We start from the raw sequence: 27,152 nt of genomic DNA, 5'->3' as shown, positions 1-27,152 counted from the left end.
TATAAAAACTAGAGACCCGGTGCATGAAATTTGTGCGGGTGGGGGGGGGGGGGGGACGGGGGACACTCGGTGGCAGTTCCCTCAGCCTGGCCTGCACCCTCTCCAATCTGGGACCCCTCTGGGGATGTCAGACTGGGATCGGGCCTAAACCAGCAGTCGGACATCCCTCTCGCAATCCGGGACTGCTGGATCCTAACTGCTCACCTGCCTGCCTGCCTGATGACCCTAACTGTTCCCCTGCCAGCCTGGTCGCCCCTAACCGCCTCTGCCTTGGCCCCCACCACTGTGGCTTTGTCCGGAAGGACGTTCGGAAGGCTGTATAGAAGATGTCCGATCTAATTAGCCTTTTACTAGTATAGCTGCAACAAATAAAAACACACTGCAGAATGGGGAAAATATATAACTTTATTTTTAACCAGGGGATTCTCTTTCCATTTAATAAATACAAATTAATAAAAATACTTTGTTTTGCAAAGAGACCATCTCTCTTCTTTCTCCAGATTTCTTGGAAGCCCCCGTGGCCACCTGCTAATGTGGCTGCAATGTCCACGCTCCAGCCGTGTCCACAGATCACATCCCCACACACTTTCCCTCTCTGTGGAGAAGACTCGGCCTCCTGCAAATGGGCCTACAAATACTGTTTAGGTGCAACACCTCTTTCCCTCCCTTCCAAATACAAGTCCTCATACTAAATTCCAAACCTTAAAAGGTGCCCTTCTGAGGAGAGAATCTGGTTTCCAAAGAAGCCCAATATGGAGCCCCTTTAGCTAATATTTGTTAACCCAAGAGATTATGTGTGAGGTGGCAGACACCACACCTGCCCACCAGACACATCATGAAAGGGGGGGAAGGGACAAAGGAAAGTAAGATCTATTCTATGTCTTGAAGGCCGTCCCTTATTTTAAAAATAGAAATACCTATTTAAATGTAACCTGTTTGAAACAGGCTGAATGTGTGATTCTGCAAGCAACAGATCTGTTATTGCTCATAATGGCCCCCGGCATCGTACTGCTGAGCCGCCCATACTGGAGAAGACTGACTGTAATCCACACGTAAGTGATTTATGTCCACTGGGGCCCGGGACCCCGCGTGCCACACTTCCACAAGTGAGCGCAGGTCAAGTTTGGAGATAAGGCACGCCTCTGCTCTGCGCTAACAAAAGATCCCTTCCAAGTTGCAAAGAATAATTTTGTCCCAATAAGTCAAAGTTCCTGCTGCAATCACTATGTGCAAAAGCCTACAACTCCCTGGGTTTGAGACTGGAAAAGATAAACTCCTATAGATCCAGAAGAAACTGTGACTAAAACTTTCAGCCTCATATTTTCCTGTATTAGTAACTGAGACATGACCGTCATCTTTGATAAATGTGATCAGGAAAGATCATTGGTCTGTGTGGTAGCAGTGAGCTTCTCCATGTGCCCCAATGTTCAGTCATCCACATTTTAAAAAGTATTTATTTCCTGAAAGTATTACTAAGCGTGATAGTTTGAATTCACAACAAATGAAGAAGATGTAACTAGATAACAAAAACACCTGCTTGTAAAATACAACACACTGAAACAGCTGCGCACTGCTCGTGGGGCACACAGGAGCCAGAGGGACAACAGACGCCCAGCCCTGCCCTTTGCCTTGGCTCCAGTCCTGAGGAGGCCAGCACAGACCCCCTCAGCACTCAGGAGGGAGGGGAAACTACTAACTGTTGGGTTCGCAGGCGCTTCAGCTGGGAGAGGTAGTGGTGACAGCTTTGACAATCTACCTGAACCACCTTGCTGGAACACTCTAAAGCTGCATCCAACTGTCATTATCCTACGTGAATTGTAATTTCAGAAGAGAAGCCTGTTTGGGGTGGGAGGGGTGGAAAAGAAGACCAGAGCTGCAGTTCTACAAGCTTTCCTTTTTTGGTACCAGCACAGAGTGTCACTGTCGCTCAGTGTCCTGGAGGAGAAACACTGGAGACTGCCTGGTGGTGCATGTGCACACACACGGGCAAGGCCTTAGAGCCCCAGAGACTTCTGCACGATCTGCTTGGCGATCTTGTAAAACTGCTCTCGGTCATCCCGCCACATTTTGGAAGCATCCACGTTAGCTCCACTTTCGTCGTTGGGCTCTGGAAGAGAAGGCAGACGTTGTCCACATGAAAGGGGCTCCTAAAGTAAGGTCTGAATTGACAAAATCTTCATTCCACCCCTAAGATGCGTCCCAAAAATAAATAAGAGATGCTGACGACTGAAATGCTGGGGGAGGAAGCCTGTTTTTTAACAAACAAACAACAACCCCTCGCCTGAGAAGAGGCGTGAGGTCAGTGGAGAGACACATCTCAAGGCAAGATCTACTCTCATGACTCCTACCTTCTGAGCGTCTAAATGTGCCCACAGAAGTCATCTACCTCGCTGAGCACATAGGACAACTGGCACATGACCTGCGGAGCGCCCAGAGAGCGAGTCACAGACCACCCACCCGCCAGCTTATTCCTCCAGGGCTTGCTCTGTGCAGACACTTCTCTCAGAGCCCTTCTCAGTGCAGCTCCCCCTAGCAACCACCAGAGCACACGGCCAGGCAGATGTGGCCCCATATGGTCTGACATCTGGCCCCAGACTAGTAGTCCGTGAGCTGGCCACACAGGGCCAGCAGTGGCTCCAGAATAGAATCAGCAGACATACAGAGAGGTAGCCGGGACCGGTGGGAAGTGGACAGGGGAACCAGCAGTGACAGAGGTACAGGCAGTCACCACCATGTAGAAACCGAGAAGCAACCAGATCAGAATAGAGAAGGCTGCCTAGAGGCCAGCAGGACAATGAGTACAGTCCTGAGCTCAGCATGGACTCTAGCCCTCTAGCCCTCCTTCCCTAAGCTGCCACAACATCTGTGACCCTCCAACCAATAGCACTGTTTCCCTCCCTTCTTCCATTATACAACAAACACTTCCTCACCAGCTCCTGTGTGGGAGGCCTCATTCTGGACACTGGCTATGCAGGGGACCCAGTGACCTGGGCCCTCTGAGAGACACCCTCTCATGGACCCACAAATGCCTCATTTCAAACTAAGTGCTACAAAGAGGAGAATAGGACAGCAGGGGTACGCAGGCTTCTCAGAGAATGTGGCACTTAGGGGACCCCTGTTTGAGCCAGACTGCAGGGAACAGCCAAGCATGGACAGAGCCAGCCCCCAATCCCTGCCCACAGCCTCTGCCCAAGGAAATCCCAGTGCCCCAATGGCTTGCAGAGGCCTAAGGACCACAGTCCCTTAGAGCAGCACCGGGACAGACAACACAACTGAACAGGACACCGCCTGGCCAGATGAAGCGCGGTGACGGTGCTGGGAAAGCAGCTCGGAGCAGGGACTGCTGTTCTAAGAGGAGTGTGTAAAGACTACATTAAAACCTTTCAAAAAAGGAAAATAATTTAGAGCAAAAATGTTTATAATAGAACTTATAGCTGACATCTGAAGATAGCCAAGTCAATGCCTCTCCCTCGTCTTCAGACACCTTTTGTCTGATTCTGTTTGCTCATGTGAGAATGGAGAGAGTCTCCAGCTTAAAACACGCATGCTGGTGTGGCTCAGTTGGTTGGGCATCGTCCCATGCACCCAGAGGTCACTGGTTCGATTCCTGGTCAGGGCACATGCCCAGGCTGCAGGCTGGATCCCTGGTGAGGAGCGTGCAGGAGGCAGCTGATTGATGCTGCACTCTCACATAGATATTTCTCTTTCCCTCTTCTTCTTTCATCTCTTCTCTAAAAATCAATAAACTATTCTTTAAAACAACAACAACAAACAAAAAAACACATACACTGAAATTCTTGACTTCAGGTTCCTGGACTTCACTGAATCCTAAGCAGTCAGCTAAGGACCTCCAACGGCCCAAACCTAGCGGCCGCTCAGTTTGGCCTCCAACAGCACCGTCAACTTTCTCCTCCTGACATGCCTCCATTTCCTAATTTTCCAGACCACTTCCCCCACTCCTGTGAGGAACTTTCCCTTCTATGTGCCCTTTTCTCCATTATCCCCTTTGTCCTACCCGTCACCGACTGTCTTATCCACAGATGATCCCATATCCTCACTTCCACGACCCACCCTCAGATGAATGGCTTCCGGAGGGTAGACACTCATACCCCAAACTGTTCCCTTCCAAATTATGCTCCCTCTGGATTCCTGTCCCCAAAGACAGCACCCCATTGCCCAGGCACTCGGGTCAGAAACACAGAAGGGATTATGCTTGGAACAGTGTATACAAATAACATGAAATGAAAAGGCAGAAAAGTATATATATAAACTCATTAAAAACAATAAAGCTGGATTATGAAGACGAGGATGAAATGCGGGAGGAGGCACAGCCACTGAGCTATCTGGCTTCCTCTACTAGCAGCGAGCCCACAGTGGCCAAGGCTTTCCTCACCTGCCAGCATGCTCACCACCGACAGGAGGATCTTCTCCACGCTCTGCACGGGGCTCCACCTCTCGGCACTGCTCTCGTAGCCCATGGGGTCGTCGCCCGGAGCATGGAGGATGGAAATGCAGACTCTCCCATCAGGATAGACTGCAGGGGCCAGAACACACCAGGTGAGCGATAACGGGCCAGTGACCCAGTCACCGAGGCAGGGAGCAGGAGGTGCAGACACCGAGAATGGCTGACTGTACAGCTGGAACACAACCTGAGGCCCCAAGTGTCAAGCTCCCATCCACAACGTTCCCATCCACATGGTCCTGGTGGGCCTATACAGACCCTCAGGTCACTGCTCAGCCCCTGACGGGACTCTAGGCTGGTCTGTCCAGTTCTAGTAATTATGGGACAATTCCACTGTCATATGGTTGTTTTTTAAAAATATTATATCCAAAAGGAGTAAATGAAATGTTATCTGGCAATCAAATATTTCACCAAAATATAATCAGGATTGTCCACAATAATTCTACTATTAAATCCCTGAGAAATGTTCACATGGCTAGGACAAAGACAACTGAAATTACTTAAATATTTTTTAAAAGGCACCGGATTTCTCTTGGTAATTTATCCTTTTATCTATGTTAAACTGTCCTTCTAAACTGAAACCACGATGTCAATACCACCATGATTAATTTGCTGAAGTTTAGAACATAAAAAATTTTTTTAGTGGTCTATGTCACTCACTGACACTACCTTTCATGGAGTCACTCTGGGCCCCTCCTGGAATCACTAAAACAACTTGCAAAAGTACTCACTGTTGGGATGAAACATCTCACAGGTAAATCTCATCTTTGGGGGACTTAATGGGTAATCAAGCGGGAAACTCAGGATGGCAGGAAAAACACCAAACTCAAAGCAAGTGTCTTCTGGGCCCCTGAAAGACATAAAATACATAGAACTTGAAGGTAATTTTTTCAATGTCTACCACGCTTTAGAAATGAGTTCAAGACATTTTTGCTTAATTACACATGAAAAGATTATCTAAATACTAATGATGAATTGGTTCTTTTTCTGAATGGAAAATCCTGTCTCATTGTTGCGTTCCAACCTGGTTTAAATCTTAGGTACGAGCACAAAGACGAAGTTACAGGTAGTTTTTACACTAATAGAGGTAACAGTGGGGCCACAGAACCTCTATCATCACAGGATTAGAGAAAACAACTAAGGCCAGCACTGCGAGACCCTAAGGACTCTTTGCTTTTCTGTATATGTGATACAATTACATTTTAGGAGGAAGATATAAATTATGGCACATGTTAGAGCAAGATTCTATTGTAGTAAATAAATGAGGGGTTGAGAGTTGTTTTCTAAAGGCTATTTTTAATTTTTAAATGAGCCTCAGAAGTAGTTTTTCTAACCTTCCAGAAACAGGTAAAGAGCATACGTGTGGTCCCTGCCAGGTCCCTACAGAAGGCCAGGTATGCACACGTGCAGCAGTGTTGCAAGCAAGCCCTGACCTGCAGGCCTGAGCTCGGGGCCACACCCTGCACTTACACGGTCACCTAAGCACTCAGTGTCACCAGGCACGTGCATGCCTGTCTGCCTGGGTTTACCAACTCATGTGGAAAGTAGCAGAAACAGACTAAACCACTTCAGAAGTCTTATCACTTTAAAACTCTACGCATATAAATGAACACTCTCTTGATCAATATACAATACCATGGCCGGCAGGAGAGGAGAAGTGAGAGCCACCAGCTTGAAACTTAAAAGAGATGAACTCCTCCACCCCATACAAATGTCATTTATAAAATCTGCATTAGAGTAGCGTTAACAGATTTCAGACCATTTTTCCTATGTACATTTTTATAGAAAACAGAATTGCTAAACAACTAGACACTACAATAGCAGCAACCACTTTGGGTATGACCCATTAACTCAATAAGAAAAGAAATTCCACTCTATTCCTGTGAACCGAGAGGTCTCTTTAGCAACACCTGTCTTTCTCTAAGCCAGCGGTTCTCAACCTATGGGTCGCGACCCCTGAAAATACATCCTGCATATCAGATATTTACATTACGATTCATAACAGTAGCAAAATTACAGTTATGAAGTAGCAACGAAAATAATTTTATAGTTGAGGGTCACCACACCATGAGAAACTGTATTAAAGGGTCGCGGCATTAGGAAGGTTAAGAACCACTGCAAGCAATGACCCCAGCATGTTAATTCTACAGCGTAGTGAGTGCCATCACAAGGACAAAGGCCTTGGCCACTGCAGAAGCAGTTCAACACAGGAGACCTGCTGCCTCTCAAAATAAATAAATACAAGATATAGCACAGGAAAAAAATTAAAATATTCTAAAACGATCTATATACATTTAAAAATTGTCTTTTAAAAGTATAAGTTTATTTTAAATCTTGATAAAATTATTTTTATTCAGTGAAATTTTAAAAATGTATGTAGATTTGCAAATATTAGAAACAACACTTATCTCTACAATTAAAGGAAATAGTCAAAAAATTCAAAAAGAACAGAACTTTAGCCCTGGAGGGTGTGGCTCAGTTGAGTGAGCATTGTCCTGGTCGACAGTTCAATTCCAGGTTGGGGCACATGCCTGGGTTGAGGGTTCAGTCCCAGGTCAGGGTGTGAGCGGGAGGGATTGATGTTTCTCTCTCACACAGATGTTTCTCTTTCTCCCCGCTCTCCCTTCCTTTCTCTAAAATCAATTTTAAAACATATTTAAAGAAAGAAAGGAAGGAAGGAAGGAAGGAAAAAAGGAAGGAAGGAAGGAAGGAAGGAAGGAAGGAAGGAAGGAAGGAAGGAAGGAAGGAAGGAAGGAGAGAGAAAAGAGCTTATGTTCATTTGGTGCCAACACTAAGGGCTTTCAATGACACCACCATAGTGGACGCCAGGACCGAGTCACAAGCCTGGAGGCTGGGCTGTGGTAAAATGCTCAAAACAGGAACAACGCAAGAAGTGTTCAGTGGAGCTAAATATTTTCAATTGAAGAGGCTAATCTTGATTCTGAAAACTGTGTCCTTGCTACTTTAGGGAGAAGCCACAGTGAATAGGTACTTTGTTTTGGAGGGTGTCACTGCATAACAGCGCCCAGAGCCTTGGCCTGAAACCAGGACAGGAAAGCCACAAGAAGAGGCAGGAATGGGGTGGGCTCCTGGAAGAGAGGTGGCCCAGCAAAGCTGCAGGGAAAGGCAGACGCCTGGGACAGGACTGCAGGCCACCACCACCAGGAGCTGTGCTCTTCCTGAATGGTGCCCTGGAAGCCTTTCTTTCTGCACACAGGGCCAGGACAGACCACACACGTGAGGTGTCCCATCGGCCCACGGCTCCTTTCCAGAAGACCTCAAAGCAGACGGAAGTGCCACTCTGTCCTTACTCCTTATGTCCTTCTGATGAAAGCTGTCAGGAAGTGCTGCTTTCACTTAAGCAAAGCTGGGATATCGAAGGATGAAATGACTTAGTCAAGGTCTTAAATCAGTTCAGTCCCAGAATTAAGAGTAGAACAGTTCAAACTGCTAACTCAGAGGCTGGGCAAACAGAGATATTATCTTTAAAAGCAACAGTGTTACTATGTCAGGAATGCGTGCCAGTGCTTCAGTCTTTCTGGCACCTCTGATTTAGCAGAGGGAAAAAATGTCTGGGTAATGTTTTTGGAATGAGCCAAATGGTACTTGCTCAATACTCTGATAACAGTTCTTTGTTTCTCATAATAGAGCTTTCTTTAAAATAAAAAATCCACTGGATCGTCTGCAGCCTCAGAAACATGATCAAACATTTCCTAAAGTGTTCCCACATCTTAAATATCAAAGTGATTTTCAAATGTTCTGGTTCGCTACTGGTTTAAAACCAGGGATCCTTTCTCTTCCAGAGATCCTGGTGCCTGGGACAAGCCTACAGCTGGGCCCATGTGGGCAGTGGCATGCCAGCTGACTGATGGAAAACACTAGCGAGTAAATTCCTGAAGCAAGACAGAGAGACATAATTAGTATTATTTTTGGACAACTTTTAGTGCCATACTCCAGGCAATAAAGAAGTGATAGCCTCCCTTCTTCACTAAATGCCTCATCTGAAAATCTTCAGGGGAAAAAATGTACAAGAAAAGCCAAGGAAACAAAACATTTTATTTATCTGAGGCAACCATACATTCTTCAAAGCCTGAAAATTATTTTTTATCTTATTAATTAAAATAATGGCCTAAATTATTTCAGAGCTCTGAGATAGGTACTTATTTATTTGTTGAGACGAGTATTAAAGCAAAATACCCACACTGCACTCTATAAAGGAAATTGTTCCAAATCGCTCCTCTGATGACTACCTCAGGTGAGTCAGATGCTGAGGAGCAAATACTGAGAGCAACATGGAGTCTAACCCTGACCACTGTTCATAGTGTCCGCTCTGCCTGAGGGACAGCTGCCTGCTGCTTCCTCCTGGAGTCCTGGCACCCCAATTCTGCACCATCCATAACAACCGATCACCTGTGCAGCTAGGCGCGTGGTGTGAGCCACCTGCCCTTGGGCATGTCCTAGCACCACAGCCCACATGGCTCTCCAGCTGGGGCAGGTGGTGAAGAAGCTGCTTTTGCTGTTTTTTTCAGTTTTGTCACAGCGCACGAACAAAATGTCTCATACATGTGACAAGGGTTTAAATAATAAAGATTGTAAACCCATTCATTAGTACTTAAACTTGAACTGGATTACTAAGGACGGTTACGCTCCAAAGACATAACCGCCTGAAGCATAAAAAAGAAAGGCACACGGCTTCATAACACCTTCCACTTCCAGGTGGGTCCCAAAGAGCCTGGCAGGACATGAGGGGAACCGGCAATACAACCCAGTCAACACGTGTAGTCCTCAAGGAAAAGCAGATAAATTCCACAATAAGATCCCACTTCACACCAGACAACACCAAGTGTGTGTGCGGGGAGAGTGGAGAAATGAAAACCCTCACCTGCGGCTGGTAGGAATATAAAATGATGAGTGAGCTACTGTGGAAAACAGTTTGACTGTTTCTTAAACTGTTAAACACAGATTTATTCTATCCTCCAGCAACTCCACTCCTGAGTATCCAACCAAAAGAAACAGAAAAGCATGTCCACACAGACAGTTCACAGCAGCACTCTAGCCCAAACATGGCGACACCCAAGTGTCCATCAGCTGATGAGCAGACACATCAGATGGGGCCCATCACACGACTCAGCAACAAAAAGGGAGGAACCACTGACACACTGTGACACAGAGGAATGCAACCTATGCAGTACACTGAGTGCCAGAAGCCAGACACAAAAGACAAGGTATTTTATGATTCCATTTGCAGGAAAAGTCCAGAAAAGGCAAATCTATTAAGGTAGAGAGTAGAGTAGAGCTGCCTGCAGCTGAGGTGGGGATGGAAACTGACTGCAAATGGGCATGAAGACCTTCTTGGAAATGTTCTAAAACTGGATTGCGATGATGACTAAAAAACTCTGACCTATACACTTAATACAGGACAACTTATGGTATATAAATTACATCTCAACAAAGCTGTGAAAAATTTTACACTGGGGCAACGCCTCAAGCCATACCAGGGTTTCTCGACCTCAGCACTGCTGCATCTTGGGCCAGACAGCCCGGTGCTGTGTTAGAGGCCATCCTGTGCACTGTGGGGTGTTTAGCAGTGTCCCACTAGATGCCAGTAGTGGAGCTCCCCCTACCCCTCAGTTGTGACAACCAAAAATGTCTCCAGACACTGCCAAATGTCCCATGGGGGGGGGGGGGGGGGGGGGGTCAACCCCAGTTGACACTGGTCTAGACCTGCTGTTCCATAATTTGCTTCTTCCTCTCCATAGCCACTGTGGACACATCTCTAGGGCAGTATGTGGACTCTGCCTGAGCCCCTCCAGAGCCACATGGCATTCCACTGTATGGATGATCTGTAAATTACACTGGACAATGACATGTCCATATTACTGCAACCCAGGTACAAGCCCTTGACTGGGAATTGAAATTGTGTCCTCCTGGTGGACAGGCCAACACTCTAACCACTGAGCCAAGCTGGCCAGGGCTCATACTGAGATCATCATCACAATAGCACTTCTATTGAAGAAATTCTTGGGCTTGGGACTGTTTGGTCAGAGAATACAATACAAATTATAAGCATCTATCTTAATGTCTCAGGTCTGTTTTAGTAGCACAACACCCATGAGAGCTCTATGATACTTTTCTGTCAACAAGAAAGCCTAATGTAAGGGTGGCTACTGTGACCATGATGTTCACACCTAATATAAGTCAAGCCCAGTCCTAAGGAGAAGCAACAGCCTGGGGATCCTTGCACCCACAGTGGTAACCCAGCTTGGACCCAAATGTGCCATAGTAACATGGGGGTAGAGTCAGCAAAGGGTCCCCAACCATTCAGGAAGAGGAAGTCCTTGTCATTTTATCACAACCGACAGATCCCCCTGGTCTAGAGAGGGGACAGCAGCTAGGCCATGGACCAGGCAGGGAGGTCACCACTGCCAACTACTTCAAGAATGCTGGGGAAGGACAGAAACAAGGTGGCAAAATTCCTAGGAACTTCATTTTTTTTCCAGCCATTGAGGATATAACAGATGTCCTGCACCCCATACTACAGGGCTCCAAAGAAAGAGCATGTCCAACCTCCACAGTTAAGGACCTCAGATAGCTCCCCACATCCACAGCCAGGGGCCAAAGAGGTCACACAGACAGACCTTAGAACATGAAGCCACTAGTTCATGGATGCTAAAGTCCTGGCCAAGTGGCTCAGCTGGTTGGCACGTCGTCCCATATACCAAAAGGTTGTGGGTTTGATCCCCGGTCAGGGCACATATCTAGGTTGCGGGTTGGGGTGCATACGGGAGGCAACCAATAGATCTCCCTCCACTCTCTCAAAAATAAAAAAAATCAATAAAAATTAAATAAAGAAAGAAAAGGGTGCTGAACTTCTTTGTTTTGATCCAGATAAGTGAAGGTAAGAGAAGCAGAGTGACTGGCCCAAGACCATAAAGCCACGGCAGCCATATGCCCTGCTGGCCCACCTCCCTCAGTCTGATAGGAAGCCCCTGCCCTTCTTACTGAATATAGGGTTCAACTCTAACATAAGCTCCGCAGAGAGTCACCAGAGTTATTTTCCCCTACTGACCAGACAACGGGCAGCGGTGATCTTATTATTTAGTTCTTCTTTGTCCATTAATTTGTTGTGCTCCCACCCCAGTCCCCCAGTCTTGTTCTTTCAGGATGGAGGTTCAGGGTCACCCCTACATGCCTGTGTCTGTGAACAAGTACCCTAATAACAGGCTCTCAGTGTTTGTGTGTCTGGGACATGTGAAAAGATGTTTTCTTCCCGGCACATTTGGGATGGAGGCTCTGAAGGTAAGCTGCAAAATGGAAAATGAGACAAGCATGACTTTTACAAACACTAGGGTACGGGAGAAACTCTAGAAACAGTCAAAGAATAAAAAGAAAGAAAGAAAACCTATCACTAAGTAGAGAAACTCAGCCAGCTGTCTGCCAAGACAGGAGGGTGAGCCGAATCAATGGGAGGACAGTTAATTCCTTAATAGATGTTTTAAGCACACTGGTGAACGGCCTCTTGTTTGTGAAAGGATCTGGAACAGTACCAAAACCCACAAACTCACAAGATCCTGAAGCAGGGGAATTCCACATTAAAGCAAAAGCTTTATTCAAACACAGAAGTGCTCTACCTAAAAAACAGTTCTAATTACTTTTTAAGACAGGTTTTCATAATATTGATTTAATTTTATACTGTTTGTCTCAAATTAGTAATAGTTACCCTAACAGATTTTAAACAATAAACACTATTGAAAAACCATAGTGAGAGGCTCATGTGTCCCTTTAAGGGCTTCTAAATAGTTTCCTGGGCTGTGCACAGTCACTACCTCCCAGAGACAAAAGGCCTACCAGGTGCCCACAGACCTCTGCACTCAGAGGGACTTCCAAAATTCTGTCCCTACAACCAGGCCTGCTGCCTGGTGTATGTGTCGTTGTTAACACAAAGGAGTGCACATGATACAGTAAATGAGAAAAGCAGGTTACAGAACAAGTTCCTACAGTGTGCTATCTTGTTTCTTTAAAAATACAAACAGCTACGCTAACATGAGTACAGTATTCCATTGAATGTAGGTCATTGCTGTCCCGGAGCCCACGCTGTGGGGTGAAAGACACAATGCAGTTACAAATACACGCTGCAAAGACATGCTCATGCCAGAAACACTGAACACAGGAAAACTATGGGTATCATGGACCCAAGCAATGAAGATATTACAAATGATCAGGAAACATTAGCATACTGTACTGTCTCTGGATAGTGTTTACTCACTTTTGCTTATAAAAAAACTTATCTTCACATCAATTTTCACATATTAGTATTAATCTAACCTCATAGATGACAGCAGCAACTTGTTTCTCAAACTAACATGTAAATATTAGGAACTAATGTCATACAAATGCCAGGAAATTTTAGAAAGTCTGATTACATTTAAAATTACATCCGGAAATCAGAGTTCACTCTTGATGCAGCAGCTTCAAGCTTCTCCCAGTCCCTTCCCATTAGGGCACTGCATCCAACGGGAAAACTTCCTAGCTAGTTGAAGACCTCATCTCATGAGAAAACTGAGGACTGATTTTAAATCTCAACTACGTAAATGTTACCTGACCACATTTTCTTGAAATACACTAAGTCTAAGAATAGCCAAAAAATTGTACATCTAAGGTATAAAGAAGGCAAACAAAGAGCCTGGGTCATAGAGCCATAGAAGACTCTAGAGTCAGAGGTCTATTTGTTGCTCTTTAAGCAACATCACTGTACATGAAACACAGTTACAGTCTTTCTAGACTGGGTAGGAACCGCACTGGTCATCTCGGAAGAACTGATCATGTCTTCCGGTCAGGGATGATGGAAGGCCAGACAAGGCACACAGGAGAGGCAGAGGGCAAGACCAGTCCTGGTGCGCAGGTGGGGTGGCCACCCCCACACGAAGGAGCCTTTTCAACCTCAAAGCCTTGGCTCTCAGAAGTCCTTGAAGCCAAAGCCACCCATGCTGTTTGAAACTAACTCAGCACAACACAGACCATTCAACATTTATTTTAAACTCTACAAATATATAATGCTTACTAAACCTTTTACTGGTGGTGCTAAGGAAACACTTTCATTTCTTCAGTCTAACGCTCTCCCAACTGAGCTATTTCGGCTCATTTCTTATGGATAAATGTTTGTGTTTTCCACATTCAGATTATCAGACTAAAGAAGAGCTAAATTTCAGACACACCCTTTTTTCTGATCAACACTTCTTAGTACAGTTGCACTGCCAAACATGATGCGCAGGTCTAATTTCCAGTAAAGTCTTAAAGACTAACAACACATAGGATTAACTTACATGATCAATGCCTCCCATTCAAAAAAATTCTCTTCATTCATGGGGCCTGCAGAAAAAGAAAAATAGCCACATTGTAACTTTGAAGGCAGCTTTGGCTATTAAAAGTAAATTAGAAAAAGGTTAACTTTAGTGTCTCACCTGCCACAATTCCTTCCGGAGGATTCAGTGTTAATTCTATAAAATTAAAAAGTAACACCATAATGAAACAGTATGAATATTACGTTGGCATTTTAACAAAACAACTGTAAAAACTATACAAACTATAAATTATATAGTATACATATTAGCAGAACAAAATTCTTTGTACAAAGTGAATGACTGCTCCAGTTACATTTCTGATTAAGACTATGTGAATAATTCTTTATTCCAAGCAAAAAAGCAGAATTTTAGAACTAAAAACCCTTTCATTCTACAGATGAAGAAACAAACAAAAAGAGTTAACTGTCTTTCCAAAATACTCCTGCTGGTTATTTTGATTAAAGCTCATAAATCAAACACAGTATACTATTTTCCAACTGAAAAACACAGTATATTATTTGCCAACTTTTGACAAACTAGAGATGTGAGGAGAACTGAGGCTTCAAAAGCTTGACTCTGAACTAAGTACATTGAGCACTGCACAGACCAGCTGCCAGCCTCTAACATCACTGCACAATCTATGAGCCCCAGAAATGTAATATTCCACAGAGTATCAGACTTCAGCACTGACAGCAGAAATACTAAGAAATAAGTCAGCAGCAGCACTGCTCAGCAATTTAAGATTATTATGTAGTTGTTGAAAACGGTGAGGCCCAGCTCTGGGACTTAGAAGCTGCCACTAAGAAATGTCATTTTAACTCCTGGCCTCCTAGTTTTTATGAGATACTCCCAGTGAACAAATCCAGAAATATGAGAAGAAGATGAAAACTCATGGGCAATAAGGATGGCAAACAGGAGTAAGGAAGTAGGCCAAAATGCATGCCCCATTTGGGCTGAGGAAATCACTAAAATAGTAAGAAACATGCAAACAGAAGATCTATAAACGTGAACGTTGTTTGTTTTTTTCAAAATATATTTTTATTGATTACAGAGAGGAAGGAGAGTGAGAGAGAGATAGAAATATCAATGATGAGAGAAAATCATTGATCGGGTGCCTCTTACCCCAAACCAGGGATAGAGCCCACAACCCGGGAATGTGCCCTGACCAGGAATTGAACTGTGTGACCTTCTGGTTCCTTGGTTGACACTCAACCACTGAGCCACGCCTGCCTGGCCAAACATTGGTTTTTAAAGAGACATAAAATTAACAAATCCCTGCTAAATAAACAGGCCTAAGGACTGGAAAAGAAAAAATAATTTGTCATTAGTCATAGATGCTGTGCCAATATACATAGAAAGTCCAAAGGAACCTAAAGAAAAATTATTTTAAAAAGTACATTTGCCAATACTGCTGAATAGTTTGATATATATATAACTGAGTTGCATTTCTATATATTAGCAAGTTAGAAAAGGGAAGTAATAAAAATGATACCAATTATAACGGGAAACATGTAAAAATAATTTCATTGTTGTTAATCCTCATCCGAGATTTTTTCATTGATTTTTAGACAGAGGAGGAGGGGGAGGGGAGGGGAGGAGGGAGCAGGAGGGAGGGAAGGAGCAGGAGAGGGAGAGGGAAGGGGAGAGGGAGAAGGAGAGGGAGAGGGAGAGGGAGAGGGAGAGGGAGAGGGAGAGGGAGAGGGAGGGGGGAGAAGGGGAGGGGGATGGGGAGAGGGGGAGAGGGGGAAAAGGGGAGAGGGGGAGAGGGGAAGAGGGGGAGAGGGGGAGAGGGGGAGACATCAATGGGAGAGAAACACATCCATTGGTTGCCTTCTGCACGTGCCCCAACTCTGCTGGCACAGAGTTCCATAAATCAATGGAATAGGACAGAGCACAACCAGAAACAGACCCATGGAAATACAGACCCTCAATTCACTCTGAAGGAAGTACTAGAGAACAAAGGGAACGGACAGGCTTTCCCACAAATGATGCTAATCTTTACACAAAAAAATAGCACTTTTCACCCTGACCTGTGTGGCTCAATTGGCTGGGTGTTGTCTCATTCACCAAAAGGTTGTCGGTTCCATTCCCAGTCAGGGCATATGCCTGGCTTGTGGGCTCCGTCCCCCATATGGGGGGTGCAGCTGATGTTTCACTCTCACATCAATGTTTTTCTTTCTCTCTCCCTCTCTCTCTCTCTCTCCCTTCCTCTCTAAAAATCAATTAAAAATTATTAAAAATAAAACTTTCCCTCCATTTCACACTATGTACAAAAAAAACCAAAATATATAAGAAAAAGGAGAGAAGGGACATGTGAGATAATAAAAAATAAATGCTGGTCTCTGTTCCCAGCTCTTGGCACAGTGCTCCTGAAACCCTTGGAAATTCTTAAGTGATAAGAAAATCAGGAGTATCTTTGGTTCTATTTGGGCTCTGCTCCTGTCCTGCCCAACTCCTTGTCCCTGACACAAGGCTCTTAAATCCCTTGAACTCCCTGGGTGACAGGAGTCTTTTGTTCTAATGAGGTGACTGTGGGTGGGCTCCTGGGTGGCTCCTGGATGAGGGCTGGTTCCCAGAAAGACAGAAATGTGACTAGATATAAGCTTGGAACTTTTAGCCCTCCCCCCCGAGGGAGATGGAGGTAATGATCCATCATGCCTCTGAGAGGACTCCATAGAATCCCAATAGCATGAGGTTCAGGGAGCTTCTATGCCAGGGGTGAGCAACCCCTGGCACGCGTGCTAAACATGGCACACCAGTAACTTTTGCTGGCACGCAAAACCCTCTCTTATAATCTTCCATTTACAATTTTTTTCTTAATATCGACTTTTTTATTTTTCAGATAAATTCAGTGTAGGTGCATCTTAGATAAATAAATAATTTTACATAACAAGTTATCTTAAAGACCATAGACATGGATTGACGAGAGAGGGGAAGAGCAATTTCTATGCTTCTGCCTTAACTCTCCCTGCCTTCCTAGATCTGACCGGTGTTTTGGTTTCATCCACAAACGCTTGTGAATCTTTGTTCTCAGTGATGAATTTTGTTAAGTCTCATTATAGGAGTAGCCTGACGGATGAAAGTAGTAGCTCGTGCATATCTCTTAAGGTCACGAAATATAAACCTGATGTAAAATCTCTGTCATCAGTGATGCAGCAGCAAAAGTCCCACTGATAATATCAAATGGAGTCATAAAGTTTTCTGTTGGACTATCAGTGTACATGTATACATTAAAAAATAAATGTATTTTTCATCATCATATACTGTGTTTTTGTTGCTCGAATGAATTTTATTATTTCTTCAAGGTTCTTCACATACATACACCTTAAGAGATATCAAGTAGGTGTAACATGTTCTCAAAAAATTAGGGTTAGCATGCAGGAGAATTCTGAGTCAGAGATTTTGCTGGTTTTGGCACGCACTCACAAAAAGGTTGCCCACCCCTGTTCTAGGCTGTTGAACATGCAGAGGAGCTAGGAGAGTAGCACTCCCAGGGAGGGCACCAAAGCTGCACACCCTTTCCCCATATCTTGCCCTACACATCTCTTCCCTCTGAGGGTCAATTTATAGCCAATCAGTCAGAAGCACAGGTGACAACCTGGACTTACAATTGGCATCTGACATCATCTCCAGGTACATGGTGTCAGGACTGGAGAGCACCCAGCTGGTGTCACAGAATTGTCTGGTGGAGGGAAACCCCCCACATCTACTTTCACAAGTATTGTGACTACGAGAGTAAAGGAGACACACAGTACAGTTTTCTAAACACTGCAAAAGATGTGAACAGACATCCAAAGAAGACATGCATGGCAAGTCAGCACGTGGAAAGATGTTCAACATTGTGAGTCATAAGGAAAAGGAAAAATAAAACCACAAAAAGATGTGGCTCTACATCTTTATCTGTAAAAATACCTTTATTCATTCAAAACAGAATTGCTAAAATAATAATAAAAAAAGACAGGCAATGCCCAGTATTGGCAAGTTTAGCAATTGGATCTCTGATGCATCATTGGTAGAAATGCAAAATGGTCTGTTAAACAGTTTGACCATTTCTAATAAAAACAATTTAAATGTATACTTACCCTGAGACCTGAAATTTTACTGGTGGATGTCTACTCAAGAGAAATGAAAACATATATCCCCACAGGTGCATACATGAATGTTCATACAAGTTCATTCATATCAACCCAAACTGGAATCAACCCAAATGTCCATCCTCTGTAAATGAACAAGGTGTGATCTTGTGTACAGCACTTGGCAATGAAGGAACAAGCCGCTGACACACCCAAAAAATTAATTACTCTCAAAACACTAAGTGAAAGAAATCTATTTATATGAAATGCTAGAAAAAATGTAAATTTTATCAATAAGCTGACATCCCCAAAATTAATTGCAGTTGTTTTATGAAATATAAAACAACAAATCTCCTAGAGGATAATACAGGGGAATATCTTCATGCTCTAGTAAAACTAATAATACAGTTAATAACCAAGAAGTACTAACCATAAAGGAAAAGACTGAAAAAATTAAGAACATTAAAAGTAAGAAACTCTTGACATCAAAAGATACCTCTTTTTTAAAAAAAATATTCCAAAGATTACTTGAGAGTAAAAAGGTAAGCCACAGCCCAGCTGGTGTGGCTTAGTGGTTGAACGTGGACCTATGAACCAGGTGGTCATGATTTGATTCCAGGTCGGGGCACATGCCCTGCATACTCAGTGGGGGGTATGCAGGAGGCAGCCAGTTGATAATTCTCTTTCAACAGTGATGTTTCTATCTCTCCCTCTCCCTTCATTTAGAAAACTGAAATAAGAAGTGTCTGTACAGATAAGGAGCAATGAAAACACATTGCTGGAGGGAGTTTAAGTTGGTATTTTGGAAATGAGGTTGCTATTACCTACTAAGACCCAGCAATTCCTCATAGGAGTACGAACACAGATATATGTGCATCAAGAGACATGTCTATGAATCTTTTTTCCCACGTGCTGATGTCATCACTCAGAAGAGCTTCAGATTCTAAGTAGCAACCAACATGCTTCTATGCAGAACAACTTATACCAAATTATAACAAATCCCCTATGAATCCACCTCTGGAAAAATACAGGGAAATACTAGGTGAAATGTCACTGGATTAATTATGGAGCTTGATATTTAACATTTTGGCATGCTCCCTAAAGAGACAGAGGATACCAGCTTAAGCAAGTGAGCATGTGATGACCCTAAATCCTCAGATTAAAAAATAAAAGAATACATGCTTTGATGGAAAAGTAAAGCTAAACAAGGAGGAGACTCTCCTGTGAGGAAGAGCTGCCAAGGGGTGGGGGGCCCACCCCATGGGGTTCTAGAGGGCTGGCAGCCTTCTCACTTCCCCTGGCTGGGAATGCTCTCTCTGAGACCTCCCTAAGCTGAATGTGTCCTTCCTTGTACTTTTTTCTTTGTCCCGTTATATTTCAAGCTAGTAAATAGTTTTAAAAGCTGTTACTGCAACAGTTCTGACAGGGAAGATGATGCCTTAGGCCGGAATGGCAACTGTGAAAGTGGTAGAGTGGACCATAGGCAGAGGTGGCAGGGCTTGGTGATAAAGTTGATGTGCTATGTGAGGACAAACAAGAGGAGTCCAGATCACTGAGCGAGTGGTGGCGCCATTACTGGAATGGGAGAGTTCTCACTTAAACATGGGAAGGTCGAGACATCAGTAAACAGACAAGCAGAGGTGACTAGCAAGCAGTCGAGAATGAGTCTGAAGTTCCAGGAAGGATGGATGTTGGAGGCAGAAAGGGGAGAGTTACTGCACGGAGAGTGCACAGACCCCCCAGGGCCTGATGGGATTCTCCAGAGCAGTATTTCCCAGGGAACATTTGGAAATACAGGGGGTCATTTTTAGATTGCACAGTGACTGGGGAATGCTATTACTATCTGGTAGGAAGTGACCAGGAGCACTTAACATTCTGCCATAAATGGGTCCTACACAAGGGAAAATTATCTCACTCAAAATGCCAGTTACACCTATGGAGAAACCGTGACCCAGGAAACTAGTAAAGGGACGTCTGTTACTGAGGACGAAGAGGAAGGGACAGCAGAAGATGTTAGGTGAGGCCAGTGAAGTAACACAAATTAAGTGTTGGTTCCAAACACCAAGTGCTTTAGTAAATACTTCAAGGAGGGAAGAACCAAGTGCAAATGAGGTCAATTACCAGGGAGACAGAGACCGTTGGATTTGGCAAGACAGACCCTGACTGTCTCAGCCCCTCTCTGTATCTCTTCACAGTAGTAGACTGGGAGAAGTAACCCCAGGCTTTACATACCGAGTCATCTGAAATCTCATCTGGTTTTTATGTCAAATCACATTTTTGTAAAAACAACAACAACAAAAAAGAAATAAACAACAGATTAAGGCAGATGGGTTATAAATTGCTAAGGGGAACGGGGGGCTGGGATTGGAAGGATGACAATGTCAATGTTAATGGAGAAGAGTGCCTAAGAGCAACACAGAGAAATAATTACACCAATAATTTTCATGGAATCTCAAGGAGGAGCTTACACCAAAAAGAGCTGGCTTTCTTCTTCATTTGTGGAGTTCCCCCTTGGAACTTCCCTCTGTGTCACCCTCCCTTTAGGGAGAGAGCAAAGGGTTATCTAAACTGTAGCTGGAGAACCAGCCCACATGCAGCAGCCTTCCCACCAACATTCTTATTCAACAGCGGCATCTACTGGTCAGAATGAAACTACAGTAACCCAGTTCACTAGATAGAAGGAATGCTGTGGACTACACTTACATAGGCGAGCGCGTGCGCACACACGCACTTCAGTTTTGTATTTACAGATAAAACAACTTCAAAAAGAGAAACAAAATCTTAACAATGCCAGAGAAATTTGCAAAGACCATGCCACTCATTACTTGACAATGTTGTTAAAAGCATTTTTTAAAAGTGGCTTAAAAAACAGCTGTCACACAAAATGAAATATAAATTTAACCTTTAACCCAGCAAACCCATGTCTCAGAATCGATTCCACAGAAAAACTGGTAAAAATAAGAAAAGATACATGCATAAAGCTATTCATTTCAGGACCATTTGTAATAGCAAAAAAAACTGGAAATGATTCCAACACTATCCAGAGGGGACCAGTCAACTCATGTTACATCTACCTAGAGAATACCTACAGCTGCGAAAAGGAATGATGAACACCTCTATGCACTAACACAGAATAAACTCTAGGACATCTACAATAATAAAAGCATAACATGCTAATTAGACTGAATGTCCTTCCGGACTAAGCCAGGGCTGCAAGGGAAGCCCAGGTCCCAGGTGTCTGCCAGTGGCCAGAGGGAAGCCCGGGTCCCAGGTGCCAGAGGGAAGCCGGTGCCGGCAGCCGGGGGAAGGAAGGCCTACTCCTGCACAAATTTCGTGCACTGGGCCTCTAGTATAAAATAAAAAACAAAGAGGAGGAAAATGTGTACTTGCATCTCTAAAGAAGTGACTCAGGTTAAATGAAGTCACTGGGGTGGCTCTAATGCAGCCGTGGGCAAACTACGGCCCGCAGGCCAGATCCGGCCGGTTTGAAATGAATAAAACTAAAAAAAAAAAGACCGTACCCTTTTATGTAATGATGTTTACTTTGAATTTATATTAGTTCACACAAACACTCCATCCATGCTTTTGTTCCGGCCCTCCGGTCCAGTTTAAGAACCCACTGTGGCCCTCGAGTCAAAAAGTTTGCCCACCCCTGCTCTAATGTAATCTGACTGGTGTCCTTATAGGAGATGAGGACACAGACACAAAGGGTTACCACATGAGGACACGGGGAGAAGACAGCTGTCTATATGCTCAGGAGAGGTTACATTACATGAAGAATTCTTGCAACTTAATAAAACAAACATAACTAAAACATGAGCAAAAAACTCAAGACACACCTTCAAAAAGATATTATGGATGGCATATAAACACATTAAATGATACTCAATGTCACTGGTCATTAGGAAAATGCAAATTAAAACCACAATGAGAGGATGGTGACGTACAAATATCTGAACTCACTACCCCGAAAAGACACATTTTTCCCTCTTATAAACAAATAAACAAAAAACAACTAGACGACTACACATCAAGCAAACAGGAAAAACGGCCCTGCTCCAGAGCACCCGTATCTCCTGGAAGGGAGGCCTTACCACATGCCTGATGCCCCAATTTTTGCAACTGCCCTTGATCACCTGGCTCTTGAGGCCAAGGGAGCTATGTTCCTGGCTACATGGACTATAATAGTCAGTGTCACCCAGAAAAGAGCTCATACCCCAGTCTGGCACCCCAATATTTGTGAATGCTGCCAGGGGACACCTCTACATCACCTACCTCTGGTGGCTAGCGGGGCTTACACTGGTGGGCCCTCTGGACTGTAACCAACAGAGAAAGATTTTTTATTTTATTTTTTTAATATATTTTTACTGATTTCAGAGAAGGAGAGAGAGAAAGAGAGAGCGTGAAAGATAAACACATCAATGATGAGAGAATCACTGATCGGCTGTCTCCTGCATGCCCTAACTGGGGATGGAGCCTGCAAGCAGGGCCATGTACCTGGTCTGGGAATCGAACCATGACATACTGGTTCATAGATCGACACTCAACCACTGAGCCACACCAGCTGGGCCAGAGAAAGATTTTTTAAACAGCTACCAACCCCAGAGCACAGCAAGAGGCAACAGGCCCAGGAGCCTAGTCTTTCTGTGAAGAAGGCCTATTAACAAATCATCATGACTGCAGCCTGAGAGGCAGGCTTCTAATTAAACTGTAATCCTTTCCAGAGACCTCAGAAGGCAAGTGCTAGCATCATGCTCACCCTCTGCAGAGCTCCAGAGTGCCAGTGTCTCCTGGAAGGGAGCTTTATACATGTTTGCTGCCCCTTGATCACCTTGCTGTGATGTTAGGAATGGGTAGGGCATGTCTTGCATTCTTATTAGGTCTCACAGGACTGTGGCAATCAAAGAGATGATTATTAGCAGGCTACCACCCCCAGGGCACTACCCAGATAGTGGATTGAGATACACCTCCAGTCTTTCTAGGAAGGAGGCTTCTTACACAATTGTCCAGTAGCTTCAGGCTGAGGAGCAGGCTTCAGGTTTGGCCCAGACTTAAAGGCCTACGTAGCTGCTCTCAAGGAACATAAGTTGTAAACACCATCTTGGCAGTCTCTTCTGCCTTGCTCCAGCTCACTGTATCACCCAGAAAAGAGTGTATACTTGTCTGGAGCCACAATCTCTCTGACTACCAACCAAGGGACACCTCCAGAGAGACTGGCTCTGGTGGCAGCGAGGCTTATACTTGCAAGCCCACAGGACTATATACACACACACACACACACACACACACACACACACACAAACACACATATATACACACACACACATACATATATACTAGAGGCCCGGTGCACAAAATCTGTGCACCCTCTCTAACCCAGGACCCTTTAGGGGATGTCCAACTGCTGGTTTAGGCCCGATCCTGACATCCCTCTCAAATCGGGGACTGCTGGCTCCTAACTGCTCACCTGCCTGATCGCCCCTACTGGCCTCCCTGCCAACCTGATCATCCCTAACCACCGCTGCCTGCTGGCCTGGTCGCCCCCATCTGCCAACCTGGTTGCTCCTAACTGCCCCCGCCAGCATGGTCGCCCCTGACGGCCCCCCCTCCGCCGGCCTGGTTGCCCCTCACTGCCCCCCTCTGCCAGCCTGGTTGCCCCCAACTGCCCCCCCTGCCGGCCTGGTCGCCCCCAACTGCTCCCCCTGCCGGCCTGGTTGCCGCCAACTGCGCCCCCCTCACTGCCCCCCTCTGCCGGCCTGGGCAGCGCTCACTGCCCCCCCTGCCAGCCTGGTCGCCCCACACAGTCTGCTGTTCGGTTGTTTGGTCGCCCCTCACTAACCCCCCTGCCGGCCTTGTTGCCCCACTCAGCCTGTTTGGTCATCCGTTTGGTCGAGATGGCCCCTGGCTCTTTATATATATAGATTTGCCTACTTTTAAAAGCTGCTGCCTGAGAGTGTGGCTTACAACTAGCCTGAATCCAGGAGGTGAGACCCTTTCCTTCAGGACACTGACCACACTCAACTACGGCTTGGACAAGCACAAAAATTTGAAAGACAACTAAGAGCTGAATGACAGGGTTGAATGACAAGGTTCATCTCCTATAAGAGGCCACTTCCCTCCAAGATGGGAGAGGTGGTTGTTTCTACTACTGTACAGAAACCAACACAGAGTCAAGCAAAATGAAGAAACTGAGAAATATATACTGCAAATGAAAGAACAAGGTAAGACTTGAGGGAAAAAACCTGATGAAATAGAGATAAATAAATGATAATGAATTCAAAGTAATGGTTATAAAGATGCTTGCTGAACTGGGGAGAAAAATGGATGAACAAAGTAAGACAATGAGATGGGAAACATAGGAAATACCAACAGAAGTCACAGAGCTAAAAAACTCATTGGCTGAACTAAAAAATATACTAGAGGAGTTCAAGAGCAGACTAGATGAAGCAGAAAAGATAAATCAACTTGTCAACTTGAAGACAAAGTAGTGGAACTCACCCAATCAGAGCAGCAAAAAGAAAAAAAAAAACTTTAAAAAATGAAGAAAGTTTAAAGGAATTATGGGACATCAGATGGATTAACATTTCCATCATAGCTCTCCCAGGAGGAGAGGGAAAGGGGAAGAAATCTTATGTGAAGAAATAATGGCTGAAAACTTTCTTAACCCTGAGAAGAAAATAGACACCCAGATTCAGGAAGCTCAGAGAGTTCCAAACACGAGGAACCCACACCAAGACACATTATAATTAAAGTGTCGAAAGTTAAATGAAGAAGAGTTTTAAAAGCAGCAAGAGAACACTTCTTGTGTACAAAGATGAGAGAATCATTGATCGGCTTGTCTCCTACCAATTAGGAGACAGATAAGACTATCAACAGATTTTTCAGCAGAAACTTTGCAGGCCAGAAGGGAGTGTCACGATATATTCAAAAGGCTGAAAGAAAAAAAACTGCCAACCAAAAATATTCTCCCCAGCAAATTGTCATTCAGAAACGAAGGAGACAAGCAAAAGCTAAAGGAGTTCATCACCACCAATCAGACGCTACAAGAAACATTACAGGGACTTCTTCAAGCTAAAAAGAAAGGGTGTTAGTAACAAGAACACATATGAAAGAATAACTCTCACTGGAAAAGCAAATATATACTAAAGGTATTGGACTAACCACCTCAGACTCATCACAATACGTTCTTTCTCTTAAAACACTTTTTTTTAAACTTCTCAGTACGGCCTAGCTGGTGTGGCTCAGTGGTTGAGCATCGACCCATGAACCAGGAGGTTCATGGTCACCTTAGGATTCCTGTTTAGGACACATGCCCGGCGGGCTCAATCCCCAATAGGGGCGTACAAGAGGCAGCCGATCAATGATCAATGATTCTCTCTCTCTCCTCCTCCTCTCCTTCCTCTCTGAAATCAATAAAAAAAATTTTTTTTAAAGAAAGAAAAAAACTTCTCATTACGCAGTTTAGGTTTCCCTCCCCTTCTCTCACTGCATGTAGGCAAGGCTGGAATTAGGCAGTCACCCATATTACTAAAATGGGCAAAGAAAACAAACCAACAGCGCAGCAGTAACGTTCACTTCTGTCCTTTAATTAACGCGTCCTCCTTACAAGGAGGCGGCCGGCAGGGGGGCGGAGGGCGACCGGAGACCACTGCCGCTCCCCGCCCCGCCCCCGCCCGCTGACCGTGAACAAACGGGCAGCCCGTGGGGTGAGGAGTCCGCTGCCCCGCACTCCAACCAGGCCTCAGGGAGCGACGACAGACTGGGGACGGGGCGCAGGGCAGGGGGCCGGGAGGAGGGACGAAGGGGCGCTGCCCCGACGTGAGGCTCGGCGGCGGGCAGGCCCCAGACTCACGTTTGTACTCGGCCATCAGCCTCTTCAGCGCCGTCCCCGCCATCGTCGGGGAAACAGCTGTGCCGTCGGACGTCGCCGCTAACCGCTCGTATCCTCCCGCCCGAGGACGGGGTTACTTCCGGTCGCTGCCGGGGGCACAGAAGCCCTTCCGGGTCGCGGGGCGCGCGCGGGGGCGGGGCAGGCGCGGAAGTGAGAGGGGCTCGCAGAAAGGGGCGGAGTGCGGCCAGGGGCGGAGCGGGACCGTCACGGGGAGCGGGTCGAGCGTCTCTGGCCCTTGGTCCCGGGTGGCTCGGCCCTGCGGCCGCTTTGTGGGGTTCAAGCCGCTTCTCCCGCCCCCGTTCCTGTGGAGCCTGGTCTTCCCGGAGATTCCAGGGTCGGGTCCTTGGTAACCGCCTGTTCCGTCACGGCGGCCGCAGGAGGGTCCAGTGGAGGACGGGGACGAAGGACGGCGCGACGGCCGAGCGGGGGACGCAAGCTGGGCAGAGGTCATTTAGATGGGGAATTTTTAAAAAAATATATATTTATTGACCTCAGAGAGGAAGGGAGAGGGAGCGAAAGAAACATCAATGAGAGAATCATTGACGGCTGCCTCCCGCAGGCCCCCTACTGGGGACGGAGCCGGCCACCCGGGCAGGTGCTCCTGCCTGGAATCCAACCGGGACCCTTCAGTCCGCAGGCCCTGGCTCTACCCACTGAGCAACATCAGCCAGGGCAGGGGGTCTTTTCAAGACACCGGGAGCAGGGGGCCAGAATGGAGGCGCTGCCGTCGGTGGTGCCACCGCCGCTAGGAGCCCGGTCCTGACGCGGCCCAACGGCAGCCAAAGGAGTCCGGCTCCTAAGACAGTGACGCCCCGAACGCCTTCCGACCGGAGTTGGGTTTGGAAAGCGGGTTGGCGATGGCGGAGGGTTTATTCTGCCAGCGCGGGCACCACTCAGGGTGCCCAGACTCGGCCCCACGGAGGGAGGGACCTGGCAGGTCCCGGGGGCCCCCAGCCTCGGCCAGCCCGCTGACCAGCATGACCTGGGTTCTGAGGAGCAGGCGTGATATGTGAGGGCTTCCTGGGCGATCACAGGGGGAGGCCAAGTTCAGGATGAAATTAGTGTCTTTTATATCTTTGGCAACTAACGTTCTGAAGTATGAAAGGCCTCTCACAGCTGAACCCGGTTGAAGGTAGTTTTAACCTCAATATCTTGCTTCCCCAGCTGGGAGCTGTGACACCTACTGGGGCTTTCCTGGGAGGGAGGTTCCTGGGATGAGGGCCTTTCAGTGCTGAAACGGGGCCATGCCCGCTGGGACCCTGGCACCACTGGCAGGATAAATAGTGCCTGTCTCCTCCTGAAGCATCAATTTAACTAAGATCCTAGGAGTTCAATTTATGTAAATACATTTTCTTAATTTTATTGATTTTAGAGGAAAAGAGAAA

At 45.7% G+C, this 27,152-nt stretch overlaps 1 protein-coding gene across 1 annotated transcript; it reads right to left on the bottom strand.

Moving 5' to 3' along the window:
• Positions 1-387: 387 nt before the first annotated feature.
• On the bottom strand, positions 388-25,857 carry UBE2G2 (ubiquitin conjugating enzyme E2 G2). Its single transcript, XM_070407069.1, has 6 exons — positions 25,729-25,857; positions 13,924-13,959; positions 13,786-13,831; positions 5,194-5,312; positions 4,394-4,534; positions 388-2,107 (listed from the first exon to the last, which is right to left on the bottom strand). The coding sequence occupies exons 1-6, from the start codon at positions 25,769-25,771 to the stop codon at positions 1,995-1,997; spliced, it is 498 nt and encodes a 165-aa protein (XP_070263170.1). The 5' UTR covers positions 25,772-25,857; the 3' UTR covers positions 388-1,994.
• Positions 25,858-27,152: the final 1,295 nt, after the last annotated feature.

This window comes from Myotis yumanensis, unplaced genomic scaffold (assembly GCF_028538775.1).
Source record: "Myotis yumanensis isolate MYYU_CA2020_CCGP unplaced genomic scaffold, mMyoYum1.0.hap1 SCAF_2, whole genome shotgun sequence".
Lineage (NCBI taxonomy): Eukaryota > Metazoa > Chordata > Mammalia > Chiroptera > Vespertilionidae > Myotis > Myotis yumanensis.
The sequence above is the reverse complement of the archived record's forward strand: the minus strand, read 5'-3'. Positions and strand labels throughout refer to the sequence as shown.

Coding starts and splice junctions, on each gene's coding strand:
- UBE2G2 (XM_070407069.1), bottom strand. CDS start 25,771: ATGGCGGGGACGGCGCTGAAGAGGCTGATGGCCGAGTACAAAC. Junction 13,832..13,923: donor TCCGGAAGGAATTGTGGCAG/GTGAGACACTAA, acceptor CTTTTTCTGCAG/GCCCCATGAATGAAGAGAAT. Junction 2,108..4,393: donor GGTGGTGAGCATGCTGGCAG/GTGAGGAAAGCC, acceptor CTTCTCTTCCAG/AGCCCAACGACGAAAGTGGA.